Consider the following 14,646-nt stretch of genomic DNA (forward strand, 5'->3'; position numbering starts at 1 on the left):
GTTATATGATCTAATCTTCTCTCCTCTGTCGGCTCTGTCGGGCTGAGACAGTCAGGCTGGTATAGCTGTGCTGCTTGTGATTGGATAGAAGCTATACACACCCACTCCAGGCCCCCTGCACACTCTGTATGACTCACACACTCAGCTCTTCTCAGCGTATCACTTGCTATGTCTTTTGCTTGTAAACACTGGATAAAAATGGCAATTACAAGCCAGGATTGCAGCAGTGAGAGGCAGAAACAGGTCAGAGGGGCCCAGGAGAACACAATGAATAGAATGGTATGCTTTTTATTGTAAGAATTTTAGAGTACAGATTCTCTTTAAAGAGACTCTGTATCGAAAAAAAAGGGCCCCTGTGGCGTACTTACTTCGGGAGGGGGAAGCCTTTGGATCCGATTGAGGCTTCCCCCATCCTCCTCTGTCCCATGGTGGTCTCGCTGGGCCCCTTCGATGCCACAGCTGACAATTTGTCAGGCTGTGGCATAGGCGCAGTTGTGCCTGCGATATTTACCTTCCCCAGCTCCAGTGCAGGCGCAGTAGCGGCTCTCGGCTCGGATCAGGTGGAAATAGCCGATCCCAGTCGGGTCCGCTCTACTGCGCAGTAGAGCAAATCCGACTGGGATCGGCTATTTCCTGCCTGATCCAGAGCCAAGAGCCGCTACTGTGCCTGCGCTGGAGCCAGGAAGGTAAATATTTACATGACAACGAGACCACTGTGGATCCCAATTGGATCCAGAGGCTTCCCCCTCCCCTTCCTTTTTTCGATACAGGTTTTCTTTAAAAAAAATATTTTTAAGAGTAGGATAGATACAATTGTTTATTTCATCCATCTATTTTCACCTTTGGTTCACTTTAATCTAAGACCACTGAGAAACTCAGCTCTACAAGCCTCAACACATAACTTACTCATACCACACCACATCACTCTGGAAGAAAACTTTGATTCTTTATTTGTTGGGCAGTAGGCTGCAGTACCTACTAGTATATGTGCATAGCTTAGTGCAATGCTGTTGGCATCAACTGGCTTGTCTTCTACTAGCCCATAGATGTGTCATTATGAATAGTATATGACTATTGCAAAATTCTGCTTTATTGGAACAGTATGTAATGTAACAAACCTAAATAATAAGCAAATGAATCATAATATAGTGAAGACATGCATGAGATTGCTTTATTTGTTTGACCCATGAGAGATTTCTTCTGTTGTCTAAAGAGTTTCAGTTTCCATGGGAAATTTGTTTAACCCATGACAGAAAATTTCTTGTATTGAACATTTTATTCTTGGATGGAAATCTACAGTTTCTATGGGAATTCATTTTCCCACATGCAGTTCATACTGTGCTTTCTTCAGTTCTGTCCAAAATTCTCACTGCAACAATGTTATCAGAGCTGTAGCCTTATATCTTTATTAAAGCTATAGGCCATTTAACTGTTACCACTTCCAAGCTTGATTAAAGGACTGCTAGCTTTAAAAAGAATGTAACAAATGTATAGATAAGATGTTCATGTCTCTCAGAGTATAGTGCACTACAATTTTCTTTCCCTTTGTTGCTGTCAATCACAGTACATAGTAAAAATTTAACAAAAGCACTCCCTGGAAAGGATTGGATCTGTACAAAAATGCCAGCCAGCCTCCCTACTCACTGTTCAGTAAGTAAGCTTTTGAAAATACAGAAAAAAAACTGAAAATCTTCCATGAGGAGATGGACAAGTATTTAAAAGATTATAAAGGGGTTCTGTGAGGTATAAAAAAAAAAAAAGACAAAAATCGTCTCTTACGCGGGGATTCTACCGGCCCCCTGCAGCTATTAAGTCCCACACCGTCACTTAAGCCCCCTCCGTTTGTCACCCACCAGTGACCTGCTAATTATTCGTCTAACTAGACAAATAGCTCCCGCGCGTGTCATTGGGAGCTTACTGTGCAGACGCAGTACAAGAAAACTTCGTATTGCACCTGCGCAGTAAGCTTTGCTCTGTCATTACTGTGTGCCGGCCCTTGCCTTTCCTTCATAGCAACTGATGTGTCACTCTGCTCAGCCTTCAAACTGTCACCTGAGGGATTGATTCCCGATCCCTTTAGGTGACCAGAGTTGTGGCATACCCATCAGTGATGATCGTAATCAGCTAATTACGATTACGCAAAATTAGGCGTACATTTTTGCATTTACGCCTATACGTAATTATAAATTGTTAACTCAATTGACGTTGTATAAACATTCGTAATTACACATTGAATGTACACATAATTTATGCATAATTTCGTGCCGACTTTGGAGGTGAATAGTAAAGCCCCCATACATGCTATTGCTACCAAAATTGCTACATATGTTAAGGAGGAATTTTTCTAAAAGACCTTGTAATTTTTGAGAAAATCGATTTTAAAAATGCAAAGAAAAATGGTTTTTAAACTCTAAAATATTTGAACCGTTTTTTTTATACGCGTAAATTCATGCGTAATTACGATTGCTAACAATTGAAAATGAAATGTATTAGGCTTTCTCCTGAAATTTTGCATTATGATTACGAAGCATAAACGTTAATTACAATGCGTAATTATGCATAGACGTAATTTCTGCTCATCCCTATTACCTATGTGTAGGAATGGCAAAACTCGTTCACCTGCTTGCGAGCAGTGCGAACGATGCGGGACATTTGCCCCCATCCTATGCTTTCTCATAGTGCCATTTTTCACCCTTTTCCCTGAAGTCAGGTGGGTGGGACAGGGGAGCCAATCAGACATGATCACCACCCTGGCCACTCCGCCCCATATTAAAGGCATAATCACTGTGGCCATTTTCATTTCTGCATTAGTCAGTGTAGGGAGGGGAGACCACAACTCTTCCTTTTGAGGACAAATTGATGAAATTGATCCTGCTGTACTTATGTGTTGTTACTTTTTTGTGGTGTGGTGTATTATAGCAACACAACACCCTCATATACAGTGTAGTGTGTGGCTGCTTCACCATTACAGCCAACCGTCACTGCGGAAAAGTAATTTAGTGTCTTCCCCCATAAAGCGTGATTCAGATTGCTCAGTGGAGCTATTTCCCCAGGCATTGGTGGGCAAAAGTGACGTGCAAGTGTTGGTTTTAGTTGAAGGAAAGGAGTAAGGCAGACACTCACACAACAGTGCCCAGGTCACCACAAAGTGCTGCAGCCTACTGTGTACAGCTGCCCACAAGAGAGGAACAGGAGGAGAATTCAGGGGGAGAGACCGAGCCTCTGAGAGGGAGAAAAGGGGTAGGAAGCAGGGAGAGGCCACAGGGAAGAGGAGGAAAAGAGCAGAGTGTGCCTTCACCTGGGTTCAGCCCGACGCTGCTCCCGGTCACTTCTAGCAGTACTAGACTGAATCAAAAATGCTCAATAGTATAAGGAAAGACCTCTGTGTGTGTGCTGCTAATAGTTCAAAAGCCATCTGCATCCAGTGAATTAGTGATGGGAAGACCAGCAACCACATAGGAACAACCGTGCTGAGAAGAACCCGGAGTCCCATCACAAAGCCTAATACAGAGGCTAAAATTCAAATATTTATTCGCCAGGTAATTGCCCAATTTTTAAGGCCTCTGTTTCATACATAGGCTGGAATTCAAATATTTAATTGGCAGACAAATGCCTAATTTTTATGGCCTTTGTCTCATGCAGAGGCTAAAATTCAAATATTTATTAGGCAGCAGGGGCGTTGCTAGCCCCAAAGATCAGTGGCAGTGCCCCGGATCTATCCTGGGGTGCCCAAAATGTCCCCCAGGCAGGCTCAGCTGTGGTGCCTCAATGGCAGGCATGCTGGGAGCTGTGGTGCATCAATCAGGGGTATGCTGAGTGCTGTGGTGCCTCTATGTGGGCATACTGGGCACAGTGATGCCTTTATAGGGGCATGCAGGGAGCTGTGGTTCTTCTATGGGGCTAGTAACACAAGACGGCACACAAATGGCTTCATAAAATGACAGTGTGTGTGCCTCTGCATACTTTTCAATACAGTCACTTGCTGAGCCATTTGTGTGCCGTCTCCATTTGTGTTACTAGTACTACAGTTGTGCAGGAGTAGTGTACCTGCAGGAGGTGGGCACTGGCACGAGGGTCTATCTATAGGCCTACAAGGTGGGTGACGTGTGAACACTTGAACATTGTTCTTTTATGGGGGCATGCTGGGAGTTGTGGTGCCTCAATGGGAGGCCCATGGCAGTATGGGATGGGGCCCACTAGAAGATCAGGGAATCCTATAGGGGAACTGCCAGACAACCTGGTGGCAGGCCAGACCACCTAACAGAAAGCCACTACTGCCAGCACAGAAGACAGTTAACTCTGCCTAGTTATGTGTAAGTGACAATCGTTATTTATGTGACATGCTGCATTTGGGGGGGGGGGGGGGGGATTGTATTACGGGAAAGGGGAGCTTCAGCCAACATTTGGCTTGGCAGGCCTATCTAAACCACTGTTAAGATCATGTAAATTTGGCTCCACCCATGATCACACCCACATTCTGGTGCATGGCCTCACCCATTTTCCAGCTGTAGTGCCCAAAAGTGCCCCGGATCTCTTAGGATCCTAGCAACGCCCCTAACGGACCCCCTTTATCCCCTTCCGCTATGCCACTGTCTATGTCTTTGTACACTTTTTACACGTTTCTAAAATAAATTCTGGCTGCAGAGATGCCCTGAAGGTTTAATAATCTCCTACCATTACAATTAATTGGACTCGCAAATGCGGTAAAATTTGAACGTGAAATCGAGACAGTCAGCCATCCCTACCTATGTGTGTATAAACCTTTAGGGAATAAGGGAGATCTTATCAACAACAACACAATAGCCTCGATTCATAAAAGCAGTGCGATAAAACAAATCTGGGAGGGAAAATACCGCACTCTGTATTTTCCCGGTCTGTGTGCTAATTCATAAAGATTTTCCCAGCTGCCTTAAAAGTTCGGTAAATTACCGCAGCACATTGAGCGGTAGAGCAGAAGTGTGGCAATATCTCTCTTTTGCCCTACACAGATGACTCACACAGACGGCTCTCTGCACAGATGACTCACACAGACGGCTCTCTGCACAGATGACTCACACAGATGGCTCTCTGCGCAGATGACTCGCACAGACTTTCCCTGCACAGATGACTCACACAGACGGCTCTCTGCACAGATGACTCGCACAGACGGCTCTCTGCACAGATGACTCGCACAGACGGCTCTCTGCACAGATGACTCGCACAGACTTTCCCTGCACCGATGACTCACACAGATGGCTCTCTGCACAGATGACTCACACAGACGGCTCTCTGCACAGACGGCTTTCTGCACAGATGACTCTCTGCACAGATGACCCACACAGACTTTCCCTGCACAGATGACTCACACAGATGGCTCTCTGCACAGATGACTCACACAGATGGCTCTCTGCACAGATGACTCACAAAGACGGCTCTCTGCACAGATGACTTACACAGACTGCTCTCTGCACAGATGACTCACACAGACTTTCCATGCACAGATGACTCACACAGACATCTCTCTGCACAGATGACTCACACAGACTTCAGCTCGCTGCTCAGACTTTCGGCTCCCTGCACTTTGCATTGTTAACACCTCACTAGAGGTGTCGGTAACTTGTGAAGACCTCACCAGAGGTGTCGGTAACTATCGTCAGGCTTACCGCTTGTTGAAGGCTTTATGAATTGACATTTGCTGGCAATTTACTGACATGTGTTGGAGGTAACTACAGCCAAGTCGGTAATTTTCCTCACTGCTCGGTAATTTCAGTTTTTCATGCGGTAACAGCCTTTATGAATTGACATATTGCTAAGTGCTCGGGAAAGTCTGCCGTTTTCAGCATTACCGCATGTGGTATTGCCTATGAATTGAGACCAGTGTGCCATTCACTAAGTGCTTTTAAAGAAAAAGAAAACCTTGAGGAGATAGGCTAGTCCAAAACCTGTCAGTTCTGTCAGATTTCTACTACCTACGGTAAGTAACAGCAACATAGGGAAAAAGTAATTTATAGCACATTTTACTATGGTTGAAATGTACTTTTTTTAAATATGTTTTCATGTATTTTAAATGTTTTCGCAACAGTGGTCCTTTAAATGACGATTTCATGAAAAGCACTGGTAAGGCCAAAGCCATGACGCTATAAGTGATGAGAGCCAAACAGATAAGCAGCCTGCTCTTGCTGGTAATTTCACACAGGAACTTGGAGGAGAAACCTTGAAGGCCTCCAACAAACTGAAAGCTTGGAATAAATGCAGAAAAAGCAGAAGGACACCATCTGTACTCATGCACCACCACTGAGAATATTCACATACTTTCCAAAACATGACATTTCAGGATAATGATTAATAATAATAATAATAAATACATGACACAGGAAATCATCTACCAGAAACTCAAATAATACATTTTCAAAAGTTTACATGCGGTCTGATTACTAGAAACCATTTCAGTTTATTGTCCAGAACAACTTTTGTTATGGTAAGCAACTCACCAAATCAGCATTCAGTTCCCCAGGCACAGATTTAGATTTGCTTCGAATACTTCTTGTATCTTCATTTCCCTCTGCAACATGGCCACTAAGGTCTTGTTCTGACCGACTGCGATCTGAAAACATTTGTAATGTCTTTTATTATGGGATGTCAAAACATGATGTGTAATAACAAAACGGCATCATTGTAGCCAGTCTAATTTGCCCAACCTTTATTTCAAAGTAGTTCTGGTGCTGTATTAACTGGACTTAACCACATAACGACCAGGTAACGCCGATAGGCGGCGGCTGGTCATTTGTGGATTTCCATGGAAACGTTCCATGTCAGTTCACGGAGGGTGTCTCCATGAACAACCTGCAAGCCTCCGATAGCGGCTCGCAGGCTAAATGTAAACATGCGGGGAAGAAATCCCCTGTGTTTACATAATACGGCGCTGCCTATTAGAGCCTATTAGAGGCGGCGCAGGACGTCCGCCATCCTGTGCCGACCATAGGAAGGAGGGGAGGGAGGAAAGGACAGGGAGGCTGGGAATCGCTGCAGAGGGGGGCTTTGAGGAGCCCCCCCCGCTCGGCCACGCCGAGCGGTGGCAATCAGACCCCCCCCCCAGCAGGACATCCCCCTAGTGGGGAAAAAAAGGGGGGGAAGTTTGATCGTCCTGCCTCAATCTTGATCTGTGCTGCGGGCTGGAGAGCCCACGCAGCACAGATCTGGGAAAGCAGCCCCGGTCCTTAAGTGGTTACCCGAGGTGACATGTGACATGATAAGATAAACATATCAGTAACTAGGACATGTTTCTTTTTGTGCCAGACATTTTTACTTTATAAAAAAATTTTTTTTATTATTTTTATAATAAATGAGAGTCTCAATAATAAACAGCAGCTGTTTTGAAGGAGGAGTGAGTAATTAGAAGCAAACAAATCTCTGACTGGCCTTTGTTATCGTGCTAGTAAATCATTGGTCATCAAACATCTGATTGGCTAGTCTGACGTCAACAATGGCCAATAAGAGTTGAACAAATTCTGATTCATCACTTTGATTTAAACAATGGTGATGACTGAGCAGAAACCTTTTTTAAAGGTGGGGTGTGCCATAGTGCACTTTACTCCCTCCAGGACATCAAGAACAGCCTAAAGACAAGAATCTTTATGTATATTTTCTTTGTATAAAATATCTATGAAACGGTGAGAATTTAAATACCGTATATTCTGGCGTATAAGACGACTGGGCGTATAAGACGACCTCCCAACTTTTCCAGTTAAAATATAGAGTTTGGGATATACTCGCCGTATAAGACTACCCCTCTTCCAACGCACACCAAATTAAAATAAAAATAAAAAAATCATGTACTGGTGCTGTGTATGAACAGATACTGGTGCTGTACTGTATGTCTTACCCAGTATAAAACAGTATATAGTCAATTGACTTGTTGCATTGGTCAACTCTCCTTAAGTAGACTGGTCAGCTCTCCTTGTCTACCTGTTTGTCAAAGCGGTATGGAAGAATAGATTGCGCTCCCTCAGGAGGGAGATCTGAGAGGCGGTAACAGGATAGGGCGTATCACCCGGCATCAATGACACCCGGCGTATAAGACGACCCCCAACTTTTTTTTAGAAGATTTTCAAGGGTTAAAAAGTAGTCTTATACGCAGGTATATACAGTACTTTTTTAAATAGTGGGAAACCCAAGGCTTTCCAGATCCTCCTTGAGTCCACTGCTGCTTCCCAGAACTCTCTTCTTCTAGTGGCCAAGCCGAAAACGGTCATCTCCATACAGGGCATGTGCAAGTAAGTTCATTCTACTGGGCATGCAGGGACCTTAGTCACTCAAGCCCAGTACAAATATGCTCATAAACAGCAGGAACACAGCCGTGAGAAGCATGTTTGATAAACACTTGTCAAATATGTTTAGATGGACCCGGCACTCGAATGGTGGTGAGTAAGAGGATTGGAGAAGCCTCTGGTATATCCGGAGACTTCCCAATACTGATGTTTTCAATTAAATTTAAGCTTAGGTTCACTTTATTGTTCACTTTCATTTCCGCAACCTTTAAAGCTGGAAATACTGACTACTTTTCACGGGAGGATGGATAGTTTCTGATCAGGAGAGTAAGAAATAAGGTGTGCCCATCTCTGGTTCCTTACAGTTAATGGTCAGGTAATACAGTAACTGCTTGGTTGGCCCTCTATCTATTTTGGTCCTAAATACCATCTAGAGGCAGTAAAGCATTGCAGAACAGGTCTTTTGTTGTTTTACAACTTTGAAACATCTTGAATATCATTACACTGAGAAATTGTTACTATGCTTACCGGATGCTAAGGATGCTCTGGACAAAGTTAGAGAAGGTGTGCCAGAAGGTTTTCTCCTATGGCCCTTTGCTATGTCATCAGGAATGCTAGTACTGGCTTTTATTCTTCCTCCTGTCGATGGCTAAAAGAAAATAGCAAACAATATTATTATATGCTAATAATGCACTATTTCATATTGTATCATGCCTATTGTACATGCAGTCTTAAACATCAAAAATTCCAGTGCGCAAAATGCATACAAAACATGTAAAAAAAAAGTCAGCAATAGTACCTGTCTAAGGTTAATTAACTAATGAATGGTGTATCAGTGCATTTTGTTCTTTGCACCCCTCTATTATTATTCCATTACTGGTAAACATATTAGAGGTTTGTTCAATTAAGAGGATGACTTCATTTTTCATAACACTCCACTTAATTCATTTTTTATTTTTCTACTTTTGATTTAATAGCAAGCTAACAAACTCCACCTGTAATTAGTAGATGAGATAGGAATTTATTACAAAAGTATACAAACAACTAAAAGAAAACACATACATATAGGAATAATAGATACAGCCAAACTATGCAAATCTTGTTTTGCTCACGTTTCTGTGAAAATGGAACAGTTTTTTTATTTAAATAATAATTGGTCCATCAGCTGAATCAAGAAAATACAACGTGGTCTGTGTGCACAGTGCTCGGCAATTTGATTTCCAATGTGGGCAGTTCCTAGCTATGGATAGTGGATTGAGCAACAATACCTGGATACTATGTAGTTAAAAAGACAGCACTGGACATATAGGCATACCAGTTATCATCACCAGGCTATTAAGTACCTGTAATGTTGTCACAGAAGATTTTTGTTGTGTGGTTTATTAAGTGCCCGAAGGAAGATTATGAAGGGAGAGTATTTGCTAATGTTAATGGTTACAGTAGGTCATTATTTAGGAGGGTTTCATTTAAGGGATACCGTAGAGGAAGTTTAGTTTAATTAATCAGAGTTCGATAATTAAGATTAGATATTAGCATTCAGCAAGAAGTTATCATTAAAGGGGGCAGTTAAGGTTAGGTATCATGTAAGGGATGGGTCTTGGGACTTTTAAGGGGATAACGTCAAAATATTCAGTCATGGGTCATTTGTTATAATTTAAAAAGTCTAAATTCTATTACAATACAATGTAATAAACTTTAGACTTTTTAGATTGTAACGAATTACCTAATACTGAATCTTTTGACACGTTATGCCCTTAAATGTCCCTGAGACCAATGTGGTTTAAATATATTCATAGAACTGAGATGTGGGGATGTACCAAGTACAGTGCTAACTAACCTCCCCAAAAGGGTCTCTTTCATATGTTAACAGTAGCTGGATAATGTACTGGTTAAGGGCTCCACCTTTGACAGAGGAGCCTAGGGTTCGAATCTCGTCTCTATTCAGTAAGCCAGCACCTATTCAGTAAGGAGACCTTGGGAAAAACTTCCCAACACTGCAGGGTGGACTACTGAGTGCACCCTTAGTTGCTGCAGCTCTCAAGCACTTTGAGTCTGACATGAGAAAAGTGCCACACAAATCTTAGAATTAAATTAAATCAGGTAAGGAATAACATTAACAGAGGATATTAGACTATGCTATTCTAATACCATCCAATATTAGATTTACTATTACAATGTAGCCTGCAGCTTAGTCATTTAGCTGAATGCTAATACTGTCTTTTACCTCTAGATGACCTACCTGCTAATATCAGCACAGCCTTTCTGTCATGGGTGACAGTGTAAAGATAATTGCCTATCAACATCATTTAGGGACCCCTCTAAAACATTCCCCAACAATGATGGGAATGTAGGATATTAGTCACATGACTGCCACTTGAATAATAGTCTGCAAACCTAGTGTGAAGTCCTGAAGTCAAACCCTTACAATTATTTTACAAAATGCGTAAAAAGAAACAGCAAAATTAACAAATTAAACAAGACATACTATAAAAGATATACTGGAATTAGCGGGTGGGCTCTCTAATGTTCAGCATCATGGAGAGACAAACATATGGGGCCATATGCAATTAACTTTTCCTTCTGAGTTATCTCCTAGGAAATAATTTGCATTTTCTCTTTAAAATAACTTGGCAGCTTTTTACAACTGAAAAAGTACCAAAAAGTTAAGTTCAAATCATTTTGACGATTTTGTTGCTTACTGGTGGTTTAAATGAGATTTTATAAGAAGGTGTGACATATCACCTAGGAGAAAACTCAGGAGAAAGAGTGAATTGCATATGGGCCTAGGACTTTTATGTAAGAGCAAAAATATCAATAATGCACACGCATTCCAGGAACAGTGTTTTATTGTTCCAGCAGCATACACATCATCTCATCATTATGCCAATGGTTGTTCCTAGGGCCTCGTGGGGTCCCCCTTGTCAAGGCACAATACAGACTGTAACAAGTGGAATATTAACTTGTTGACTACTGAGGGTTTTTTTCCCTTAAGGACTTAAAGTGAACTGAGCAGCATTTTTAGCACCCAGGGCAGCTCAATAGCACATGAAAAATGCATGCCAACAATATGTCTCATTATTAAAATGAATTTCCACTTTACCTTTTATTTAACATTCAAAGTAGTTTTAATAGTCTACTTCAGCAGGCCTGCCCATCTGTCCCCCGGCGCAGAGATTTCAGGAAGCTAATTGTTTTATTGAGGTCATTACCAATAAGTAAACAATACCTTTTCATCAACAGAAGGGGGTGAGTAATTAGGACAGTTTCTCCAAAGACATTGATTGTGTGTCAATGTGTCAAGATAGCATCTCTGACTTGTATAAATAAGAACTGTAAGAATGGGACGAGGGGGGGGGGGGGGGGGGGGACATGGCAGCTTTTTTGCCAGGAGAAATTCCAGTGAAAGAAAGGGTGGTTAGTTCACTTTAAGGACCAGAGCAATTTTCACCTTTCAGCACTCCTTTCTCTAATTTGCTAATAACTTTATAGCTACTTATCACAACAAAATGATCTATATCTTGGTTTTTGGGCCACCAATTAGGCTTTCTTGGGGTGGTAAATTATGCTAAGAATTATTTTATTCTAAATGCATTTTAATAGGGATAATAAGAAAAAAATAGGGGGGGAAAAATCATTATTTCTCAATGTTCTGCCAGTATAATTTTAAAAATATACAACATTATTCTGTGAATAAGACCCACACATTTTATTTGCCCATTTGTCCAGGTTATTACAATGTTTAAAATATTTATCTAGTTCAATGTATGGCGACAGTATATTATTTGGAAATAAAGGTGTATTTTTTCCACTTAGCATCCTTCGCTAATTACAAGCCCATATAGGCAAAAATAACATTAATATACCCTCACAACATACATATTAAAAAAAGTTCAGTTAATAAGGTAACTATTTAAGTATTTTTTTTTATTGTAATTTTTTTATGCAAATGTTTTAATTGGGTAACTATGGAAGAGTGTGGGCGGTAAGGGGTTAATTTGAAATGTATGTGTATGTGTATTTATTAAAGTAAATGTATTTAGGTGTAATTTTACTATTTGGGCTGTGCGTACTATTAGTACACTAACAGGAAGTAATGTGTGGACGTATTACTTTCATTATTAAAATGACAGCAGGCATCTCATTGATGCCGGCGATCATTGAAACGGGGACTTAGATTAATGAATGGGAGGTGCGATCCCATTCATTGATCTCTGCTCTAACGATCAGAGGCAAGAACATGTGTGGGAGCGAGTGCGGGAGTGCACAATGGTGGCAGATGAATATATATGTCCCTGGGACTTAAGATGAAGTCCTGAGGGATGTAGATCTACTGCACTTGGTGCAGTAAGTAATTAAGATATACAAACCTAGAAATTCAAATTTGCACACAGCACATACATGAAAACTACATAATAACAGCCAACACTGATTTTCATGTCATTCTCGCCTTATGGACAAATTTAAAAAAAAAAAGAAAGAAAAAAAAATTGTTCGTATGAGCTACTAAAACGTTCTCTTATCTTCAAACAGAAGATAACCGTGATACATTTAGGGCTTGATTTACTAAGAGGTGCTAACCTACTTAGCACGTCTAAAGTCTTAAGGCGCGCTAACCAGGGTGTTAAGTAGGTTAGCACCGGATTTCTCAATCAGATCGCGTGCAAAGTTTTGCGCGCAAAGTTTTACGCACGTTAAGTTCTATGCGCGCGCTAAGTCCCATAGGCTTTAATGGGCACTTCGCGCGGAGCGCCCTGCGCTCTGTGCAGTGCGCGCGCGAAACTTTGCGCGCGGTACTTTGCGCACGATCACTACTTCTCACATTTCAACTGAGTTTAGACGTGCTAAAGGCCAGTGCTAAAGTTAGCACCATTTTGTAAATCAAGCCCTTAGTGTTTTGCAAACGTTTATGGCTTATTGTGAAACAATATCATTTATTTGCAAATCAATTATTTATATTCATCATGCTTGCATTACAGTGTTAATGGATAACATATAGAAGCTTACTGTATGGCTGTAGTTGGATGACATGCTGCGTCTGCTTGGTGTTGGTGAACTTTGGTGCACAACTACAGTTGTGTTGGTCAGATTGCCACCAGCAGATCTGGCACCAGTTCCATTTATGTCTAAGGAATGGACACTTCCCCTGTAACACAGAAAATATATTTAAAACTAATCAATTCAGTATGCCCTACATAATATTCCAGCTTTAAAACAAAACAAAAAGAACATTAATGAATAGAGCTTTATTTTGTTCTACTTCATCTTTTGAGACAGCTTCCTCTGAACTGATATAAATGACCAATCATTACACAGCTGCATCCTAATGATCTAAAAAAGTGTCTTGGCTAAATAACTATACACTATTGTGTTGTAGAGCACAAACATGACCATGCCTCCCTGATGTCTACTGTTTCCCTGGACTTTCACTACTCAATGAACCATAAGATTCCAACATTACCCATGCAGTTACTCTCCTGTCCGTATACCTGCCCTCAGTCTCTTCCCCACCCTCCTACTAAACATTTGCAGGCCTTTCTAATTAAAACTCCACTTCCCAATGCAACATTATGGAATAGCAACCATGGGGGTCTTAATATAATCTCCTAAAATGTTATATAGTGCATGGGTGCCCTAAAGGTACCCATGCATCGACCAATCTGATCAGAGAGGGATCTATTACCTGCCCATACACTGCACAGCAATTTCTGATGATGTCACACATGAGCCAGTGTCATGTGGTACCGGAGCTGGTGGACACCCGAGGAAGCCAGGTGTCACGCTGGAGGAGAGGTGACACTTTAAACCACTGAGAACAGGTAAAGGGGGACACTTAACACTAGTGGGATGCTGGGCAAAGGTCCATTGGGTCCATGGGTCATCGCGATATTGACGTCGTTACCTCAACACAACCGATCCAGCCCTTGTGACCGAGATTTTACCAGCATTCCCGATCAATACTTTTGACCAATTTTGGCCAGAAATGAATCAACTGATCAATCATTCAGCCATGTTGTGGCACCAATTCTCTTCTGATCTATCAGGCCTTAATATTGAGTAATGTATGGACACTTTAAGAAGGAAAACTGAATTGGCTTGCAAAAATTCAGGTTTTGTACTGATACTCTGACCTGGCACTCTAGACAATAATAAGGGATGTAGAAGCTGAAATTGGTGTTTTGTTTTTGTGAAAATATCTGCTAGATTAGCATAATCTACAATGTAGGGCATCCTGGCTTATTGTTCTATAAATTATTTTATTTCATGTAATAAAGTACTTCTTTTTTATTTCAAGTATTTATTAATGTATTTTACACATTTAAATGTGTGTGTGGGTGTGCACTTTTATGTACTTACCTTTAAAATAAGCTCCCCACTGCCTCCATCACTGTACATGTTTGCA

The 14,646-nt window shown here is 41.4% G+C and overlaps 1 protein-coding gene across 5 annotated transcripts in view; it reads right to left on the reverse strand.

Annotated features, from left to right (window-relative positions):
• SYTL5 (synaptotagmin like 5) overlaps window positions 1-14,646 on the reverse strand; it is a 331,232-nt gene that overhangs the window by 93,596 nt on the left and 222,990 nt on the right. For all 5 annotated transcript variants that reach the window (XM_068269884.1, XM_068269887.1, XM_068269886.1 and 2 more), the window contains 3 exons: window positions 13,251-13,389; window positions 8,775-8,895; window positions 6,471-6,583 (listed from right to left, as the gene is read on the reverse strand). In XM_068269884.1, coding sequence (XP_068125985.1) covers window positions 6,471-6,583; window positions 8,775-8,895; window positions 13,251-13,389 — 373 coding nt within the window. The remainder of the gene's footprint in view (window positions 1-6,470; window positions 6,584-8,774; window positions 8,896-13,250; window positions 13,390-14,646) is intronic.

Source organism: Hyperolius riggenbachi, chromosome 2, assembly GCF_040937935.1.
Source record: "Hyperolius riggenbachi isolate aHypRig1 chromosome 2, aHypRig1.pri, whole genome shotgun sequence".
Classification (NCBI taxonomy): domain Eukaryota; kingdom Metazoa; phylum Chordata; class Amphibia; order Anura; family Hyperoliidae; genus Hyperolius; species Hyperolius riggenbachi.